General features: G+C 39.0%; 1 protein-coding gene across 1 annotated transcript in view; it reads right to left on the bottom strand.

Moving 5' to 3' along the window:
* Positions 1-4,898: 4,898 nt before the first annotated feature.
* Positions 4,899-22,627, bottom strand: part of CAPZA1 (capping actin protein of muscle Z-line alpha subunit 1) — a 19,765-nt gene continuing 2,036 nt past the window's right edge. Inside the window, exons 3-10 of the mRNA XM_006763138.2 lie at positions 19,591-19,642; positions 15,247-15,310; positions 12,890-13,096; positions 11,769-11,848; positions 11,122-11,200; positions 9,253-9,324; positions 6,789-6,851; positions 4,899-6,510 (exon numbers count right to left, since the gene is read on the bottom strand). Coding sequence (XP_006763201.1) covers positions 6,370-6,510; positions 6,789-6,851; positions 9,253-9,324; positions 11,122-11,200; positions 11,769-11,848; positions 12,890-13,096; positions 15,247-15,310; positions 19,591-19,642 — 758 coding nt within the window. The 3' untranslated portion in view covers positions 4,899-6,369. The remainder of the gene's footprint in view (positions 6,511-6,788; positions 6,852-9,252; positions 9,325-11,121; positions 11,201-11,768; positions 11,849-12,889; positions 13,097-15,246; positions 15,311-19,590; positions 19,643-22,627) is intronic.

Here is a 22,627-nt window from a genome sequence, read left to right as displayed (position 1 = left end):
GAGGGTCCGGGGAAATGAAACTGAAAGTCGCCGGCGCAGCAGCAGGAAGTTGGCTGCCCTAGAAGAGGGTGCAGCGGGGGGAAGCACCCTAACTCTGACTCTTGATCCTGCAGGGCCCCCCTGTCCCCACCAGGCTAGCCTTCTCGCTCCCTCTCCTACCTGAGCTTCCCTCCGGGCTCCGTCCTCCCCCCTCCCCCCGCCCCATTAACTCTTTCCTAAGGAGCCTGCCCCTCCCTCAGGGCCCTCCCCTGGCCCCGACTCCCTCCCCTGGCTCCCAGCCAGACGAGGAACGTGGCTACCGCCTGGGGCCCCCAACCGGTCCGGGAGGACTTCAGAGCTCGAGCTGGGGCCACTCCCACGCCCAGCCCCGGGAACCCGCGGATTCAGTGGGAAGCCGAGAGCAAAGGGCAGGGGCTGTGACCTGGGTCGGCTGCAGCTGGGCTGGGGCAGCTCCCCCAGCACCTCCCCCAGACGGCCCGGGACACATACCAGCACGGAAGCGCGCGGCACGCCCCCCTCCCCCACTTTCCCTTCTCGGGCTTTCAGACTCGGGGAGGAAGGCGGCAGAGCCGGAGAAGTTGGAGGGAAAGGACCAAGTGTCTCTGAGATAAAGGTGTGTACGCGTGGGAGGGAGGGACAAGGGGCTCCGCCAGGACAAGTCACTGCTTTTCTCTGCTACACAGGCTTCGCTATGTGGGAAGGCCGGTGATCCTACTACACCTCGAGCCATATTTTTGGAAAACTAATTGCACTCCAGTCCGTATTGCTCTTTGCGACTGTTATATATAAGGGTTGCCCCAATCATCAAAATAACTTTTTGAGTGCAAGAGACTACGTCAGGCAATAAATAGTTAATAGCTACAGCATCAGTACCAGGAAGAGAAGGAAAAGACCAGCATGCTTCAGAAAAGGACTTCAGACCAACGAAAGGGTGCCGGGCTACCACAAGAAACCTAACACAAGCCTCTGCATCTTCTGGCTTCACATAAACACATACTAGAATGGAGCCAAGATAATCCAAGTCACACAGAAACATTTCAAAGGTACTGTTGCTCTCCAAAGTCAGTCCCCGTAGGAGGTCACACTCTCAGTCTAACCTGGTGTGAGAAATGTCCAGACCCCAGGTGGTGCTCCAGCTGGGCTATCCCTGTACCTTTCCCCAGGCCAACAGCCAACTAAAGCCAGAACAACAGGCTTTAGCAACAGGAAATGCAAAGTCAGTGGGAACCAAAGCTACAGGGATGGGGCAAACGTTGCCTTAAACAATTGATTACTCAATGTCGAGGAAAAAACTGGGAAAGTAGCCAAAAGGATTTTTTGCCATTTTCTCCCACTGTTATCTGGCGGGTCCTGAGAGTAATGAAGAGAGTGACTCCTCCGAAATGCTTTGTTACTCATTTCAAAGACCTACCACTCACCTTACTCAAATCCAATGTCTGACTGCATTTTGATGAGCAAATGGATGGTGTCCTCATTATTCTTGGTTACATAACCTCCTCCCTGTCTCTGGTTAGGCCTATTTCCTGAATGTCCTCAAAACATACACAAATAGCGACAGTGCAGTACTGTCACGTTATGTAGCTTTGCTCATAATGAAACCTTTCTAAACCAGTTTCATTTGGAAAAAACACACTTCACACGCAGCTGTAACTATTTTCAAACTTGTTGGCTAGATGTCTAGAATCGTCTTCCTTTCCACCGTTCACATCTAGCTCAGGTCTCATTTCACGCTCTTGAAACCTCCCCCAAATTCTTCTGCACTTGTGAGAAGCTGCCTTTAAAGCAATAAGGTTGATTTTAGTATGGGTCCCAAATAGCACCGAAGGCCATCTGAAAGTTAACGTTGCCTGATGATGTTACTGGAATAGACATATAACTTCACCAGATAACTACTTGCAAGATTGAAAGCTTTGTATTTTCCCATTACTCCAGAGTTAGCATGGGTTCTACAATTGTTAATCCTCACCCAAGGATATTTTTTTCCATTGATTTTTTTTTTTTTAAGATAGAGTACAAAGGAGGAAGAGGGGAGAGAGATCATGTGAGAGAGACGTATTGTTTGCCTCTGGCACGGTCCCTGACAGGAGCTGGGGATAGAACCTGCAACCCAGGTATTACCCTTAACGGGAAATCGAACCTAACACCCTTCGGTGCGTGGGCTGTTGTTCTAACCACTGAGACACAGGCCATGGCTACCATTCAGCATATGAATGTTTTCTAACTTTATGTATACAAACTAGACTGTACTCTCCAAGGCAACAGGAAACAGCCCTTAAACCGAAATGCTGAAATGAGTCAGTCTACCGTAGATCAAAGGAGAGGCTGTGGCAAATACAAATTGATCCTCATTACTTGCAAATTCTGTACTCACAAATTCACCTACTCACTAAAACTTATTTGTAACCTTGAAATCAATACTCGCAGTACTTTAGCCGTCATTCATGGGCCAGTCCACGGGGGAGAGGGTGGAGTTGCCTGCCCAGAGTGCCTGTTACCAGCTGTCCTTTCTTGTTTTAGCTCCTATTATAAACAAATGTCCTTTTCGTGATCAATTTTGTGATCACATTTTTGTCCTTGTTGGTGATTTCATTGCTTAAAATGGCCCCCAAGCCTGCACAGTACTGAAGTGCTTGCTATGTAGGATTTCAAAGCACAAGGCTGTGATGTGCCTTACAAAGAAAATTCCTTTATATACACTCCAGGCATGAATTATAAGTGCTGCTGGCCATGGGTTCAACATGAATGAATAAACAATGTATGTCAAATAAGCTGATTTAAATAGAAACACTTATAGAATAAGATTATATACTGACCAGTTTAAAGAAATGTGACCAGAAGCTCATAGGAACCTAACTTTTTATTCCTCTGAAGAGCAATTTTTCAGTATTTGCAAATTCATTGTTCACTGGTAACTTTATAGAATATAACTACTGTCAATTAACCAGTCAACTGTACATTCATATACAAAACAGATGCTTTAAAAAAATAGTATATTTATTGATTTCAGAGACAGGAAGGGATAGGGACAGAAACATTGACCCGCTGCCTCCTGCATGTGGATCAAGCCTACAACCTGAGCCTGTGCCCTGCCGGGGGAATTGAACCAGTGACCTCCTGGTGCATGGGACAAAGCCACACCAGGCTGGGCGTAACAGAATGCTTTTTGAGACACTGGATTTGAGAAGTGTGAGATTGATTTCCTTCAGGTGCTTAGATCCCGTCTTTTTATGTATAGCCTGTCTGTTCAAGGGACAATTTTAGTTTAATTTATTTTAATGGACCATCTAGTTTTTTGTGTTTTTTAAAAAATATCTTTGATTTCAGAGAGGAAGAAACATCAATGAGGAAAGCGAATCATTGATCGGCTGCCTCCTGCACGCCCCCTACTGGGGATCTAGACCACAACCAGGGCATGTGCCCTTGACCGGAATCAAACTCGAGACCCTTTAGTCCGCAGGCTGATACTCTATCCACTGAGCCAAACCGGTAAGGGCTGGACCACCCAGTTTTATTCTGTATTTACCAATCTTCCTTTCTATTTTGATTTCCCACATAGTAGGTAGCTTGGTAGTTCTATATAAAATTATAAAATCAGAAATTGGCATTCACGTATGTATGTCTTTTGCGAGTTTGGAGAGAATGTGTCAAGGTTTGCCAAGTACCTCATGAACCTAGATGAGTCCAGCATCAAAGTTCCAGATTATAAAATAGAGAACAATACTGGAACCAGGCAACTTACAGCACAGCTACACAGGCTCAAATAAAAGTCATCAGCAGTGTAATTTCAAATCCAAATATAGGAGTGAGGCCTCATAGAAAACTGTTTTGTTCAGCTTGGATATCATAGGTTGAATTCAACAGCGTGTGATAAAATAGCCATAATTCAAAGCACATATTCTGTTGAAGGAGGTTGAGGAAGTCAGATCTCAGTAGGACTTGGCAAGGAGGGTTGACTTCCTCCCAATTATACAAGTAACCAAGAGCTTTAATGGTCCAGAGATAAGTTCTTTTTTTTTTTCATATATTTTATTGATTTTTTTTACAGAGGAAGGGAGAGGGATAGAGAGCTAGAAATATCGATGAGAGAGAAACATTGATCAGCTGCCTCCTGCACACCCACTACTGGGGATGTGCCCACAACCAAGGTACATGCCCTTGGCCTGAATCGAACCTGGGACCCTTCAGTCCGCAGGCTGACACTCTATCCACTGAGCCAAACCGGTTACGGCAAGAGATTAAGTTCTTAAAAAAGTCTCTAGGGGCTAAGGAAACCCATGGCTAAGTTAATAAGTTAAAGGCCAAGGCCAGAATGTTTGAATCTGTTTGCACTGAGTACAGAGTGTAGTACAGTTAAATGTCCCTCAGAAAGGGGTGGGGGTGGGGATTTGAACTGGCCTCAGGTGGAGGGTGAAGTACCAAAGCTGTTCTCTGTTGGAGACCAGGATAAAAGCCTTTCCCACATATCTGTAGCTAAGTGACACTTGTATGGAAGAAAAGCAATACTTCAAGTTAAGTCAAAGTGAAAATACTACCTAAGTTAGAGGCACAGGGATTCTTTCATTTCTAAGTCCTGTTTAATGTGACTACAACCATACTGGAGCCCTACTTCCTGAGTGATAGGTAGAGCACAACTAGATTTTCCTATTTGACAGAAATTGAAAATCCAAAACAAAACCTTTGAACCACTGGTAGTCTCTGAGAGAAGAGCAGTATGATCCATAGAGACATTGCTCCAAACACACACCTATTCTTTGCAAGTCTTTGTCTATTCACTATAACTAGAATAGCTGAAGGTCGGAACCAATTTCAGACCCTTGAATGCTTTCTTCAAATACACTTCCACATGTTACCCTGAGAACTAAGGCTGAAGGGACGGATCAAAAAGGAGACTTAGACCATTTAAGAACAAAACAGGTATATTTCTATTGGACTACCTGATACAGAGGATGGTGTGGTATGGATGGATAGTATGAATGACAAATAATACAAATATATTTTATTTGAAATAAACAAATATGCTTACACAGCTCAATAGGTCACTTGGAAACAAATTCTTGCTTGACTGTATTACTGAGCAAAAACAAAGCTGAAGCACAAACACCCTTCTTTTTTGACATGTATATGCAGATAGGTAGGAAGACACTACTTGGTTTTTAAAAAACTGACCTTCCCTTAAGGCCTGGTCATAGAAGTGTAAACAATGTAAATGAATCCACCGTTTCAGTTGTCATATCATATCTATGTCACCTGTGTATTCTGAGATCACACATATACCTGCCAATAAACCTAGAAGGGTTGCTATATCACAGTTACATTTAAGTTCTTGGCAGGCAGGACTGAGGAAAAGTCATGTAGAACAAGTTTTACATCCTATTTAGAACAAATCACTAGTATTCCCTTAAATAACAGGCTACAATAGAAAGATACTGCCAGGAAGTTATCCTTTTCACTTTGGTTCATTTTTAGGTTTTGTTTGTGATTTACAGAGCTGTTCGATTTGTTTGCCTATAGTACAATCCTGCCACATGTATTAAAGCACAGATACCTATTATTTCTTCATCTTCATTTTTCAACTCTGATACTCTACTACATCCCTCGTATGTCAGCAGTTCTGGAATATTAAAAAAACAATAATGGGTAAAACTCTGCTAAAAATGCAGATATCTACAACTACAATGGTACTAGACGGGAAGGAGACAATAAGGAAGGGAAAAAGCAAACACGTTCATGTGCAGGGAATGTGGTTCAAGTCTTTGGATTTAAAAACAACTTCCCGGGAGAAGCTGGCTATATGGAATTTCCAGAAAACTTCCTGTGCCCAACAAAAGGACATGAAAAGCCCCAATCCAAACTTTTGAAAACTAGTTACGCAATGCGCTAAGAGATGATCAAGGCAGTTGAGGGAGAGGATGGATGTGTCTTCCATTCGGATACAGTTGGTAGCACAGCCTCTTTAGCTGCTGATGATCAGTACAAACCATGGAAGCACCAGGTGTGCTTTGAAGGACAGGGGTAGAAAAGCAGAGAACATATTACCTGTCTATATCAGAAACAGGGCTTTATGGCTAGGAAAATTTTCTAAACAGTAAAATGACTCCAGGATAGACCTTTCTCTCCATCATTAAATGTGGCAGAATTAAAAAAAAAAAATTTACAAGTAGATATAGTGAAAACAGAAGATTACAAGTCAGAGCACATAAAAGTATCAAGACAATGCTATAGGTTCAACAGTATTCCATGAGGCTAGAAAACCTGTTAACTTCGAAAGCCCTAGCAAAATATCACTCTTGTTTATAAATCACTTATTTATCATATGACCATACATTGAAACCTTTCTTTCCATGTACCTAGGAATCTTACATTCAGCCTTTAAGCATTCTGCATTTCTTTGCCAATCTTGTAGCTGAGTATCTTGTTCCAGTCGATTTTGGTGCGGGTAACTGGAAGCTGCCGGCGTAAGGCCTTGAATGTGGTGTCTGACATTGTTTGATAGTTTTCACTAATTGCTGTCTGCAATGGATAATTAAAGCCAAGTTACTTGAACAGAAAGTAAAGTAAATGAAGTCAAGGACATTCTTGAGTCCCCTAGGAAGAACAGACAGGACATAATATTTCTACTGAACTCCTCTCCAATCTTCTGAAGTGGGTTAAGAAGCCCACCTATGTTATTTATTAAACTAGGGCTACAGTCCCTTTCCATATCAAAACCTTGATTGTAAGTACAATGCCAAGTTGCAAGGCCTGCAAATTCTCCACACTTAGTAACACTGAACAACCCATCTTCTTACCTGATACTCATTTTCTGCATGTTCTATGATTTTAATAAACTCCTTGGCAGTTTGTGCTTCACTCTAGTGAAGAGAGGAGGAAAGAAAAATATGAATTTTTAAAAATGTGAAAGCAGTGAATAAAGAGATAGCGAGAAGTCTATCTTAACTAACATTTGCACAATTTATAGTTTATCAAGTGTTCTCATGCACATTATCTCCTTTGATTCTCTTCAACAACCCTGTGAAGATCTGTTATCATCATCACTTCCATTTTGCAGAAAACAGAATCCTCTTAAGTGACCTGACCAAAATCATACAGCTTTTGAATGATAATGATGGGATCTGAATCCAGGTCTTTGCCCAAAAAGGCCATGCTCTTTCCAATCTATCACAGTATGCCCATAAGGCACCATCATGATGTCTTCATAGTTTTTCATTTTTGTTAATCCTCACCCGAGGATATTTTTTCCACTGATTTTTAGAGAGTAGAAAGGAGGGGAAGAGAGAGAGAGAGAGAGAGAGAGAGAGAGAGAGAGAGAGAGAGAGAGAGAGAGAGAGAGAGAGAGAGAGAGAGAGAGAGAGAGAGAGAGAGAGAGAGAGAGAGAGAGAGAGACCAACTGGTTGCCTCCTGCATGTGTACTGACTGGGGTTGGGGATCAAGCCGGCAACCTAGGTATGTGCCCTTGACCGTAATCAAACCCGAGAACCTTCAAGTCAAGGGCCAACTCTCTCTCTACTGAGCCAAACCAGTTAGGGTGATATCTGTAGATTTTTATGCCTTGAAAATATTTCTGCTTTAAGATGATACTAACAATGCCCTCAGATATATTGGTCATATAAGTTAAGCTCATATATTCCTCTATTTACTATTTATGATGCTAACCCAACCGATCACATTTTGCTTTACACGATTCAGGTATAAAATTAACTGAATCTCTCTTCCTTTCACCATTAAGTACAACAGAATTAAAGGCAGGAGGGTAAGATTTAATGCAGAGCAGCAGTCCCGAGATTCTTTCAAATAGTCAAAACTATTTTCAATCCTGTTTAATAAAAGTGTAATATGCAAATTGTCCCCTCAGCCAGGAGTTCTGCTGGGAGCACTGACCACCAGGGAGCGGCACAGAACATAGCGGGCGTTGGCGACGTGGCACTAGCAGCGGGTGGCAGTGGAAGCGCTGCAGGACGCGATGGGCCCCAATGAGAGCAGGACTGGGGCGGGATAGTGGAGTGGGTGAGTGGGCAATGCCAAGCCAAGGCTGGTGCAAGCCACTGGTCGCCAGGCAGGGCCCATCACCCCGCTGATTTGATCATCCCACTGACACCGAGCTCCCAGGTGCTGAGGGAGCTGAGTGGGGACCTGATGCCCCGCAGATATGAATTGCAGGGCGACCAGTGACCAGCAGCAGGGGTGGGGGGTAGGGGCAGGCGGCTGGGGGAAGGGAGTACCCAGCCAGCAGCTGGCAGCTGCTAGGGACCCTACCAGTGCATGAATTTTGTTCACTGGGCCTCTAGTTTTATAATAATACTAAGAGAAAGCTACTTGCCTTTTTTACTCTTACTCTCATGTATATTCAGTATAGTTTCATAGAAGCTACGTGTGTGATGATCTGATCACTCTGAGGCCAATGGCATGTGTGAAGCACATGAGGATTTAGTAAGCCAGACATTGAATGATTTGTGAAAATGTCATTTTTTTCATTAATTATTTTTGGTTTGAAAAACATAGTTGTTTTCCACAAAAATGTTATTTAGGTTAAAAACTAATGGGCTTGTTACTGCAATTTTTAATTAATAAAACTTTAATATTTCTCAGTTTTAACTTTTTTTTGCATTTGAAATTTTTTTCTTTAAAAATATTTTCAATTACAGTTGACACAATATTATATTAGTTTCAGGTGCACAACATAGTGATTGGACATTTATATGCCTTACAAAGTGATCATCCCAGTAATTCTAGTATTCATCTGGCCCATACAGTTTTTTTATTTCTAATAAGGTAAATACTGATAGATATAAAACACATAAACAAAAGCTACATGAGAGTGCTCAGTAACTTTTAGGGATATAAAGAAGTAGTGAGAATATCCCTTCTTTCCAGGTACAGAACACAGAATACTTTTTGATGGAATATTCCTAAAAATGTTGTTTCTCTAAAGATATGAATGCAGCCCAATAGGATTTAGTTTGGCAATCTTCTTTTCCTCCTGGTTGTTACTGACTGAAGATATTGCTGTCCTTGAGCAAATCTCACAACTGAGAAAGAGAAAGACGGAAGTCTCAATTCTCTAAGGCCACTATTCTGTGTCAAAGACTTTGAACTAATATAGTTGGTTGGTTATATACTCTTATAAGCTGCCAAAATCAAAGCACTGAAAACAAACTGAATTTCTAACAGCAGAATCAGCCCTCAGGATCAACACTAATTTTTAAAAGAGAAACAAGACACAAATGAGACAGACATTAAATTCTTCACACTCACCGAAACAGTTACTGAATCCTGTACATCTTTATGACTAACCAACTGAACATTGCCATCTTCATAATAGTGTACCTGTGTGAAACAATGTTGTGAGCAAGTTTATGTGTAGTTCATATAGAAACCTGTTGCTTAGAGCACATATCCATGCCTTAAGCCATTCCCAATCTTACCAACTCTGAATGAATAATTATTATTACCAATGGTAATTTACTATGGTGGTTAAAATGCACAGAACACTCAAATTTAAGAATTCTCTCTTTCCTTTGCAGGGAAAACTGATTATTGAGTTCAACAAACATTTATTATGTCTTAATGCATTTCAGGCACCACACTAGGCATTGTGATGCAAAGAACCTGAATGATTCCATGCTTAACGGTATTAAAATAAAATCATTAAACATTAGTTTTTCTCTGTGAAAACCAAGGAATTTTAATGGGTTCTAATTCCTTACCCATCTTTCCATATACAGTATCATCAATATTGATAAGCAGATTTGACCAAGTGCAGGAAAAGTTTGAGGGGTAAAGACAGGATTGAAAAACAAATATTGGTAAATTAGGCTACAAAAATAAGAAAGACAAAAGCAGTTGTAAGGATATAAGGTAAAGTGGGTGCTGTAATTATGAAAACAATTAGCAAAAAAAGAGGAATACACAAGAGACAGACTAATCAATCAATGACATAAGGCTCAGGAAATCTTGGCAACTTACAAGACAGGTTCAGTCATCTTAACATGGCTATAAACTGGTCATACAGAATAAGATGAGAATTTCCTTTGTTAAGTGCATTTGCACAGGGTCTTGGAAACAGGAGTTGTCATCTAAGTGGACAAGGTAGAGAAGGGTATCTAGCAAGGGGATAAAAAAGGACAAGAGAATGGAGCATAACTGGTTTCCTTGAGGGAAGAACAAAGAACTGACTGCAGATAAGGATGTGTGGAGGAGGGGAGTGTGGCATTGTGAGACGTTTGCTACGAAGTAAGCTGGAGATAGACTGTGAAGAGCAAACAGCCTTAGAAACCATGTTAAGAATTCAGACTTTCTCCTATTATGAGTGATGGGGACCCAGGAAAAGGGATTATTTTAGAAAGATTATACTTGTGTTATGAACAAAATAAAGGGAAGGGAACTAAAATTGGGGGCATAATTCCAGAACAATAGTCCAGGTAATGCCTGTTTCCTTTATCTAGTCCACACTATCAGGAGATAATTGGATAAAAGGAAATGTTTTCAGAGATAAAGCAGAAAAGGAAAAGAAAGGAGCAATAATCTGCAGTACCTTAGCATTATTTATTAAGTCATTACTATGTGTTAGGCGTTCTGCAATACATTTTACTTATTCCTTATATTTTCTCATGCAATCTTTATAAAAATTCCTGTTTTATTTACTTGATTTTAAAATCTTGTCACTATTGTAAAATAAACAAAACAAAATAACCCATTCATTTAGCTTTCTTCAAACCGAAGAGCTAAGTTTTATGTATATGTAAATACTTAAGTGAGACAATATACATGAAAGACCGTAAGTTACAGTAGCTGCTATATAGTCATTTCTTAATAATTACTTATTTTTCTATTTCCTAGAACTATTTTTTGATAATTTCTGGGAAGGTCTTAGATTATCTTTGAAAGAAGAAAATAACAAGCAAGCAGTACATTCCACATGACTATCCTTTATCAAGCTAGAATAGCTCTCTGTTTACTTCCCCAGGAAGGAAGCTTCTATTTCTATTCACTACCATTTGTCACCCTTTGCAGCTACATATAGTTGTTTCTTATTTTTCATAACAGAACAAATTCCAACTTGAATGTTTCTGTGGAAGATGTGACATTTTAATATGTGGCCTATTAACATGTTGGGAATCTCACCTGAATCTTAAGTACTCCAACCACCTGGGCTGTAGGTGGTGTGATGGTGAACTTCCATTCTGATCTCCAACGACCATTCCTATTAAAAGACACACACACATCACTATAGAATTAGCAATAAGCGTACGTAAAAGGTGATTTCTCACTGAGGCAGATAATTTGGGAAAGAGAAAAAAGGAAACAAATCATTTCTAGTTTAACAAATCAAATATGTTTGCATACAAGTGGCCTAATCATAAGCCTTTTCAAAGTTATTTTTACTTTCATTTTTTATATTGGAGTAAAAATCCATGCTAATCTGTTCATGAGTGCCTCTTCCACAAACAAATGGATGAGCTGCTGTGTTATGCAATTAACCAAAGTATTGTTAACCAAATCCAAGTAAAACTCAGACTTCTTTTTTTTTTTTTTAGAGAGAGAGAGAAAGGGAAACATCAATTTGTTATTTAACTTATGCATTCACTGGTTGATTCTTATATGTGCCCTGACCAAGGATCGAACCTGAAACTTTAGCAGGTTGGGACAATGCTCAATCAACTGATGAACCCAGCCAGGGCAAACTCAGACTTTTAACTGGGCACTTTATTAATCTGGTTTGGTTCCTTTCCAATATAAATGAGATACAAATAGAACATCTACTTTCTTACCAGAAATTTTTAGGCTGAAACTGGTGGCTTTCAATACACGCAATAATGGTCTGTTGCCCATCTATAGTTTTAGCATAAACCTATTGTTAAAAAAAAAAGTTAGACTCTGAAAACACATTTGATCTAAACAACAAATGTTGTATAAAAACAGTGTGCTAAATCGCTAAATCTTTTGGGGAGATAAAGAATCAGAGAGGATGAGCTGAAAATCCAAAAGAATTCATGGGATATGAACACTAAGCAGAACATATTAAGTTCTAGAAGAGACAGAGGTACAGGAATACAGAGAGAAATACTGGTTTCTGATACAGGGGGTTCCAGTTAGGCTGGACCTTATAAGACAGATGATGGTCTCATAAGTAGAGCCTGGGAATAAAAGATGAGTAATGTTCAGGTAAGAAACTAGGGTTTGTTATATCGCCTCCAGAACTAAATAACCAATATTAATCAGGAGGCCACGGAATTAATCTAGGCAGTAAATTAGAGTAGTAGCAATGGACAGCAAGATGCAGAAGCACAAGTGAAGGGCAAAAGCAAGTAAGTACTTGCATGCTTGGGTAACTAGAAAGAGGGTGGGTGGTACCATTAACAAATTGGGAAACTTAGATAGAAGATGTCTAGCTCATAGTTAGAAACACGTCTAAGCTAAAGACCTTTGCTGACTTAAACAAAATTTTTTTAATTGATTTCAGACAGGGAGAGGGGAAGAGGGAGAGAGAAACATCGATGAGAGAGAATCGCTGATTGGCTGCCTCCTGCGTCCCCCTACTAGGGATCAAGCCTGCAACCAGGGACCCTTCAGTTTGCAGGCTCTATCCACTGAGCCAAACCAGCTAGGGCCTTTTTTCTTTTTTTCTTGGTGGGAGTGAGGTAATTTCTGACAAAATGTGAAATAGGATACATTGACTGAGATTTAAAATTTTTATGCAATTGGGATTTAAGAAAATAATTTTCCATATAAAATTTTCCATTCATACCCCTTTCAAACATTATTCAGGGAATAAAATGCAGGAGACTGTACCTAAGAAGAAAGAAGTGATGTTTGGCTGGCCAACACCCTCAAAGAATGGGTAAAGGATAGCAATGAAATACTCTCATAATGAAACAGGCAGATACTTAACAGTACAGAAGCCACTGGAGTAATGGTCTTTCACATAGGCCCTTAAAACGCTGTCACAGGATTCTCTCCAAGACTTCAGACCTCCATCTACTTCCTCTGGCTGGGGGTCACTTGCTTCTTTCCGTAAGTGATCAAACTTAAAGGAAATTTTGTTTCTGGGATCTAAAAATCTGCTGTTACCCAAGTCACCGTGTTCTGTAATTAAGACCTTCCAAAGAATAATTACAATCATGAGTAACTTTTGTAAAAAAAAGACAGTTGCTGACACATTTTACAAAGCAAATAAAATTTCTGAAGAAGACAGTTAACTTTTCATTTAGTCAGATTTCTTCCTTACCAATATTTCCATCAAACAATTTTATTCTTTAGTCTAACCCTCATAAAGCTTCTTCTTAATGTTGCAACTTTTGTAACTAAAAGGTAAATATATCACATTAAAATTTTAATCTGCACTTCTTTAATTTCTATTACTAGGCAATCTAACACATTCCCAAGTTTGCTTTATATTCCCCTACTGGGTGCAGTTGGTTCATGTCTGTTCCTTATTTATTCAATGAACTCTTGACAACATCCTTAGGTATCTGAATAATCTTTTTATCTATTACTAGAGGCCCGATGCACAAAATTTGTGCAAGGAGCTCAGCCCTCGCAGCCCTGGCTTCGTCCGGAAGGTTGTCCAGAAGGTCGTTTGGCTGTCTGGTCTGATTTACATATTACGCTTTTATTATTACAGATGTTTGAAGTGCAGATTACCTCCTTTTAAAATCTTATTTGTAAAACATATTATGCAGAAGCCACTTTCTTTTACAAATTTTTCTAATGTTTTGTTATTACTCAAGTTATGATTCACTTTCCATTTCCTACTACAGCCCAGGAGTAGGGGACAGGCAATGGTTCAAGGTCAGTTTGCTCTGGCATGAAACACTACGAGATACCCAGAGGGATGGGCTTGCCGTTACATTATTTTTTTTTTCCTTTCAAAAAAAGATAAATTTTAAACCCAAGAAATAATCTAGATATATAGTTGGCACTGAAAATCAGTTAGATTAATCTTATACATTTTAGGAACTGTTTTCTTTTCCTTCTGTTTATGATACTTAGGTTTAAGGTTTCTCCACCCATTGCTTGTCTTTATGTTTGCTAGCAGTCTCCCTTCACTGTTGTTCTTGATCAGAATACTGCTGTATGGTCAATAATAATTTTCACAAGAATTGTATAAAATCTATTTGAAAAACGAATGTTCTCATATCATTTTCTACAGGCTGGTGCATGATATTTGTGCACTTGGGGGGTTCCCTCAGCCCAGCCTGCACCCTCTCGCAGTCTGGGAGCCCTTGGGAGATGTCCGACTGACGGCTTAGGGGGGAGCAGCCCTAAGCTGTCTGTCAGACAATCTTAATGCTGCCGTGGAAGCGGGAGAGGGTCTCACCACTGCTATTGCACTCGCCAGCTGTGAGCCTGGCTTCTGCGCACTGACCACCAGGGGGGCAGCTCCTGCATTGAGTGTCTGCCCCTTGGTGGTCAGTGTGTCTCATAGCGACTTAGTCGTTCCACCGTTCGGTTGATTTGCATATTAGCCTTTTATTATATAGGATATTTCTACTCAGATAAGCTTTCCATATTATTTATATTTCTTATCCAGAAACATGACACTTAAATCTATTGTTTTCCATTTATTTTTCTGATCAAAATGTGTGAGTTTATATGAACTGTGTGGCAGAAGACTCTCATTAGTTTCCTATCTAATATCCACTTTCTCCTTTTTCCTTAACAGAGCCTCAAAGGTTTTCAAGAAGGTAATGTATTCAATTAAAAAATGACAATTCCCAGCTAGGAATGATATGCATTCTGGCAAAAACATATGATTGGAAGAGGCTTCTGGAATGACCAATAGCAACTTTCAAACCTAACTCGTCTTTCCTTCCTCGAACACAGATTCACTGCCCAGAAATGGAGCAGCTATCTTGAGAGCATAATGAAAACCATACCCAAGAATGGCAGAATAGAGCTAGAAGCAATTTGGGTTTCTGATGACACCACAGGGCTGCCATATCAGCCCTATTACCTCCGAATGCCTACGTAACAAAAATAAGATCTCCATTTAGTTGACCCACTGTGGTTGATTCTTTGTTATATGCTGTGATATCTAATAAACCATACATCTTTCTTTAATTGTCCAAGTAATATCTTTTTTTTTCCTGTTATGGCTAAGAATCTGATCTCCTTTTGACTACATTTTTAAGTTGGTGATTACTTATATGGAAATGTTGACAAAATTAGCCATTTTTATATCTACTTTGGTTTATAGGATTTCTATTATCTTTCAGGCATAGCTTATGAAATAGAAATAATTTTTACCTGATCTTCATATCCTTCTATCTTCACAGGTGTGAACTGATCCATGTTATACTGGGAAAATGCACTGTTTTTCAAAAGTGAAAAAAAAATAAAAAAGAAAGAATTATAAACACAAAACGTACTTCACATAATAGCAAAAGAGAAGGTGAAACACTCCCTGGTCTTTTTCCCTTTATCTCTAGGCAACTGGTGATACTGTAATGTCTTCCAGTTTTCCGCAGGAACTCCTCTCCACAGCATCTCAGAAGTGCACTAAGCTCTGAAATTCCCTTTTCCTCTCCACTCCTAAACTCCAACACAGCTCACATTTGGATGGTTCCTAAATTTTAAGCTATCTGATTATAGTGAATTACCAACAGTTTAATCATTTAGATAGGAGCTTTCAGTAATTCAAAAAGTATCTTCAATTGAGGCACTATTTTAGAAATCTTGTTTTCTTTGTTCTGGGCTCTGACGTAGGAGAGACCATAATTAAATGTTCCGGAAGGCACCCTGGCCAGTGTGGCTCAGTTGGTTGGGCATCCTCCTGTGCATCGAAAGGTGGCTGGTTTGATTCCGTCAGGGTACATGCCCAGGTTTCAGGCTCAATCCCCAACAGAGGGTGTGCAGGAGGCAGACGATGGATGCTCCACTCTTACATGGATGTTTTTCTCTCTCTCCCTTCCTCTTCCTCTAAAAATCAATAAAAATATTTTTTAAAAATACCAAAAAATTAAATGTACTGGAATGTATCTGACATGGGGAGAGTGAGGTGAGAGCTGAGCATCAGTCAAGTCTCAGAGGAGAACCTAAGGCTGAGTAGAGGTTATAAAAAAAGAAAAAAAAGGGATAGAATAAAGATTCATAGTACGTGCCTCATATTGTTTATTTCTTCAGTGCTAGATTTATGAAACTTTGCATTTTCTTTATTTTTCATATTTTTTATTATTCATGTTTTCATCTTTTGCTTAAATCTGCATTTTCAATTGCTTCCTAGTACATCTTACAAAGTAAGCTAAAGTAAAATATAAGGCAAAAGAAAGATGGAAATAAACTTCAGTATAAAAATACATAATACACTTATAATATGCTTATGAAGTATCAGTCTTCTCACACAATTCACTTGCCAAGAGAAGAATTAAACATCTCTCCAGCCCAATTTTAACCCGCTAAAACATCTGCCAGATCACTCCTTTTAAGCAAAGCATAGAATCTTTCCTAGACTTTTCAAGAGAAACCAAAGTAACAAATATTTGAACATCAAATATTTAAGGCTAATCATCAATCTTCTCATCCTAAGCTATTGTTGTGTCTTTTAATGAATCATTTCCTTATAATACCATATCGCCATGTAGCAAAATAAGTCCTAAATACACTGGCTCTTTAGAATGAAATATAAATTAAGTGTTCATATTTATTATTTTTTTTAAAAAAGCTTAAGAATAGGGAAAAAATAAGTACTTCATTCTAGGGTATGTCCTAGACTGTAGATTACAAATATCAACACTAAAATCTGTTACCATCAGATCATCCTTGGTCCTTCTTTCTCTCATACTTCACATCTAACCCATCAGTAAATCTAGTAGTTCTACCTTGAGTACATATTAAGTCTTACTCCTTCCCACCAATTCTACCACTGTCACTCTAAGTATAATTTTGATTCACATACACACTAATTACCTACCTTTTTTGCTCCAAAGTGACTTTTAAAAAATTAGGTGCCTGTATTTGTATATAAGGATTTCTGGTACCAAGAATTAACTAATCAGTTACAACCTTATTATGCAAGGTGACCAATAAGATGCAACTACATTATATGACATATATTTATGGTTCAAGACAGGGTATTCACACCAAACAGCTATTGTTGTGTAGGGTACTGTCATTTATTAAAATTTGACAATCTAAGGGAAAAGAAGTCAGTGCCCCCTAATAAATGGTCACGAGTTGAATGTTTTAAAAATTCTTGTAGCACACTGGTTAAAAATTGCTTCTCTAGTCCAAACCACCATCATTTATCTCTGAACCACTCGGTCTTCTAAGCACTCATTTTACTTCAATCTTTGCCCACCCCTACATAGCAGCCAGTGATTATCCTAAAATGTAAGAGTATCATGTTATTCTCTGCTTAAAACACTAATAATTTCCCACCTCTCTCAGAATAAAACCTCCTCTTTAACATGGTCTACAAAACCCTACTTAGTGCAGAAGTGTTCGGAATTATCAGAGAATGATTCTGGTGGAAATCCAGGAAAGAGGGTAACTCCTAGGTTGTTTAAGCCTTTTTCATTTTACATAGAAGGCAATGATGAGGATGATAATTACTGGGACAACACTTACTGAGTGCTACCTATGAGGACTAGGACCAAGGGACCAAAGTACCTCATTATTGGAAATAAAACTGAACACTTCATTTGTATGGAAAATCAAATATTTGAGCATAAGACATTCTCTTTAGGAAGAGGTTTTCCAAGAATCTAGAGTCCATAAGAACCAGACTATTAATAAATACCAAGCTTTATTGTCAGTGTAATTAAAACTATTGAAGCATCTGAACTCACCCCAAATTCTACTGTCACTCCTAACTGGAAATGGACAACAGGCTTAGGATGTACTCACCCTTGGATCTTGACATCCCACTCCCAATCCCCCTTGCCAAGTACAGAGAAGATTTAAGTTTGGGTAGCTCTCAAGGATAAAACTAAGACCAATAAGGCAGGAAGACTGCAGAACTTGCCTTGTGAAATAGCTAATTCATTATTAGAAGCATTCAGATGGAATAACCAAATGTTGACAAAACATAGATGAGATTTTTTCAATGAAAGGGCACAGGGTAAACAGGTTGAACTAGCCAGCCATTAATGTTTTTTTTCTATGGCAGAATCTATGCACTTAAGGGAAATTAGAATGTCTCTTTAGTGTGTGTCTAAATCAATGTATAATTAGGATATCTTTCATAATGATAATTATAGTGATGGTGTGCAAATTTTAGGTTTGTAGAATCTGGTCCCAAAATGAGTTCCAAAAAGCAGTATGGATAGGGCAGAAGATGACTGTTTCCCAGGCAGCAGCTTAACAGCTTTCTATAGTTAATATCTAAACCAATTATATTTCATACCAAATGCATTCATAATTATTTGATGTTCTGCATCAAAGTCCTTATCCCATCTCCCCACCTCACCCTTTCCCAGACATATCCAATTATGTTTTCCTCTTTACAAAGGAACTCTGGACCAGTTGGATAGAGAGTAAATTAAATAAAATATACTGAAGAGTAAAGGAGAGTAGTGATAAAGCCAGATAACCAGCCTTGAAAGCTAGACAGTGTTTAGAACTGAAGACATAACAAAAACAAAACAAGCAAACCTATACCACTATAACATTTAAAAAAAACATATATTTTTATTGATTTCAGAGAGGAAGGGAGAGGGAGAGAGAGATAGAAACATCAATGATGAGAGAAACTCATTGATCGGATGCTTCCTGCACACTCCCTTCTGGGGGTCCAGCCCACAACCAGGGCATGCGCCCTTGACTGAACTTGAACCTGGGATCCTTCAGTCTGTATGTAAGCTGATGCTCTATCCACTGAGCCAAACCACCTAAGGCTACCACTGTAACTTTTTTAAAACAAAGACAAAATGAAAATGCTTTTTTATAAAGATTAGCCTGACAAGTATAAGAAGTCAATGACTGGGTAGAATAACCGTGCTATTATTCTATGATTAATTCTTTTATTTATTTTTTATTGATTTCAGAGAGGAGAGAGAGATAGAAACATCAATGATGAGAGAGAATCATTGATCGGCTGCCTCCTGCATGCCCCCTACTGGGGAATGAGCCTGCAACAAGGGCACGTGCCCTGACTGGGCATCGAATCGCAACCCTGTGGTTCATGGGTTGACACTCAACCACTGAGCCACATCATCTGGGCTCTACTGTTAATTCTTACCATAAATTCACTTTATGAATATCTGCTATTCTTTGGCAATTTGAGAAACATTTTTATTCTTCAACTCCAGCCTAATCTTTCTGTAACTGTTTTTTAAAAATTCAACAGGAGCTAAAACAACTATAGGAGAAAACCCAAGAGCCAACATTTAACGCTGCTGTAATGGGAGAAATTCACACCATAATAAATAACTAATAAGTAAAATAATATAATAAGCAAAATAATATAAGCTTTAAGAAAGTAAACATTTTGGTGGAACACGTTTTCTCTAAGAATAAAACAACTAAAACTGCTAAAATAAACTGCTTCATTCTGAAGTACTTTAAGCTAAGTTTTCAGGGTGTCAGTTTACTATTAACATAGTTTATGCAATATTAGAATAACACTGTAAACAGATTTTTAAAGATACTTACTGTGCTGCCCCTTCCCTGAGGAGATTGTCATTACTAAGTAGTAGCCGAACATCTGAGGAAGAAAAAAAATTGTTAAAAGATGTTAAAATTACAATGTTCAATAGGACAAACTTGAGAGTTTAGCGGATTTCTAAATTAGATTAAAAATTTTTTAATTTATGATTTGAGAGAGAGAAAGGGAAGGAGAGAGAAACATTGATTTGTTGTTCCACTTATATATTCATTGGTTGCTTCTTCTACGTGCCCTGACCAGAGATAACCTGCAACCTTGGTGGGACGACACTCTAACCAACCGAGCTACCTGGCCAGGGATCTAAATTTGATTTTTTAAAAATCCGATTTTGAAAGATTAGTCTTTGGATATATTGTTTCTCAAAATGCAAACAAACAGCTGCTAATGTTCATAGATTTGCATACAATTCTCAAAAAATTTCTTAGCAAATGAAAAACATGGTTTATAGAGGGTTAAAGTAAGGACTGTTAATTTTGTATCTAAAGAATCCTTTAAAATCAGAGTAAGAATTGCAAGTTTGCCCTAGCTGGTTTGGCTCAATGGATAGAGCTTCAGCCTGGGGACTGAAGGGTCCCGAGTTCGATTCTGGTCAAGGGCACATGCCCGGGTTGAGGGCTTGATCCCCAGTAAGGGATGTGCAGGAGGAAGCCAACCAGTGATGCTCTCATCATTGATGTCTCTCTCCCTCCCTCTTCCTTCTTTTCTAAAATCAATAAAAACATAGGAAAAAAAAAAAAGAAATGCAAGTTTATCTGTAACATCAGACTAAGAAAGCTGGGCACAATTTAGTCAGTGGCAGTGAAGTTGCTGAACATATCTTTCTTAGAATAATCTCACGTGGGAGCCTACAATCTTATAAAAAAAGCTGTGTTAAGAGTCTAGTCACTTTTCTTTTGTTAGTAGAAACTACCAAGAATTAATTCCAAGGGGGAACACTAATTACAACTGAAGGCCACTGACTCTTGGGGCTTCTGAAAGAAAGGATTGGCAGAGGCCAGATGTGTAGCAGGCCAATAAAAACCAGCCCTGAGGTCACAGGTAGCTTGCCAATTCTTTTTTTGTAAAATATGTTTCTATTGATTTTGGAGAGGGGAAAAGGACAGGGAGAGAGAGACAGAAACATGGATCAGCTACCCAGGCATGTGTCCTGACAGGGAATTGAACCAGCAACCTCTTGGTGCACTGGAGGGTGCCCAATTGAGTCACACCAATTTGGTATCAATTATTTTCATGGTATTGTACATTCAGTTCTCAAAAATAAAACAAGGGACGTCTAATTATGAAGATCATTAATATTATTAAGAATTTATCTGAACTAATCAGTCAGATAAAGACAAGTCAAAGGAGTATATTCTAAAAGCTCAGTCGTTGAAAATTTACATTCAGTCAATGTGGAAGACTAGAAAGGTTGCATTTGTTTCTCTTTGCTGTTAGTGCTCAAAATCTACAAATAAGTCTATAATAGAATGTCTTCATTTTTCTGTTGCATTATTTACTCCATATAGTAAATGTTTATATGTTCTCCTACTTACTCTTTCTCTACATCAATTTTATCAATGGAGATTATGATTGTTCTATGATGCTGGGTCAGATACAGATGAGTATCACACAATCCCTCTCAAATAGGTAACCTTCTCATGTAAAACCAGAATTTCAAAATAAATGTTTGCTAAACTGAACCAAGACGCATAAAGATTATGGTTTTACTTTAGGGTCCCCTTAAGATAAATTGAGATTATGATGATTGCTTTTATTGTGAAGTTCAAGATGCCTCATCTACATTTTTCACGCTGTAAGCTGTGTTAAGACAGTGAATAGGCCCTGGCTGGTGTGGCTCAGTTGTTTGAGCATCGTTCCTTGCACCAAAGGATCACTGATTCCATTCCTGGTGAGGGCACATACCCAGGTCCTGGTTTGATTCCTGGTTGGGGTGCTTACTGGAGGCAACTACTCAATGTTTTTGTCTCTGTTCTCTCTCTCCCTTTCTCTCCTCTAAAATCAATAAAAACATATTAAAAAAAAAAAGTCTGAATAATATGGAAGGTTGTAAATGTATTAGAATAATGATCCCCAAACTGGCTGTGACTCAGAATCAGCTGAGAGAACTTGATATAACAGATTCCACCCCAGATCTAATGAATGAGAATCTTGAGAGGGTAACAAGCTGACATGTGCAAATATAACAAACTTTCCAGATGCAGCCAGTTTAGTCCCAATGGCTCTAGAAAATCTCCTATACTATGGCACTTTCTGAATGAAAGCACTGAAGAAATTTAAGCTATGATTTATAATGACAGATAAAAAATGATGAAAACAACTTAATATTCTTTCTACACTTACTGATATTAAACTACTTTAAATCTTTTCTCACATAAAATATGTAGAGAGTGCCTGGGAAGGCACATGAGCTAATTGTCGGATGAATCCAGTGGCATCAGCAGAGGCACGTTCTGGAAACATTCCGTGCCAGAGGCAGGTATGTTGTCAGCCTGACCCTTAGGTCAGGTGCCAGAGAGTGGGTTTCATTATCTAAGTTCAGCCAGGCGAAAGAAACAGACGCAATTATCCGGGCTCAGCCAGGAGTGACAATTACAAAGAAGCCACGAGAATGAAGAATTGCAGCTTGATCTTTAACCATGATTTCATATAATTTCCTTTGTCTTAAACTCTAGTAAAAACGTTCTAGAACACCAGTTCTCAACCTGTGGGTCGCGACCCCTTTGGGGGTCGAACGACCCTTTCACAGGGGTCGCCTAAGACCATCGGAAAACCCATATATAATTACATATTGTTTTTGTGATTAATCACTATGCTTTAATTATGTTCAATTCGTAACAATGAAAATACATCCTGCATATCAGATATTTACATTACGATTCATAACAGTAGCAAAATTACAGTTATGAAGTAGCAACGAAAATAATTTTATGGTTGTGAGTCACCACAACATGAGAAACTGTATTAAAGGGTCGCACATTAGGAAGGTTGAGAACCACCGTCCTAGACTCATGCTGTATATAATAA

Source organism: Myotis davidii, unplaced genomic scaffold, assembly GCF_000327345.1.
Source record: "Myotis davidii unplaced genomic scaffold, ASM32734v1 scaffold217, whole genome shotgun sequence".
Lineage (NCBI taxonomy): Eukaryota > Metazoa > Chordata > Mammalia > Chiroptera > Vespertilionidae > Myotis > Myotis davidii.
The sequence above is the reverse complement of the archived record's forward strand: the minus strand, read 5'-3'. Positions and strand labels throughout refer to the sequence as shown.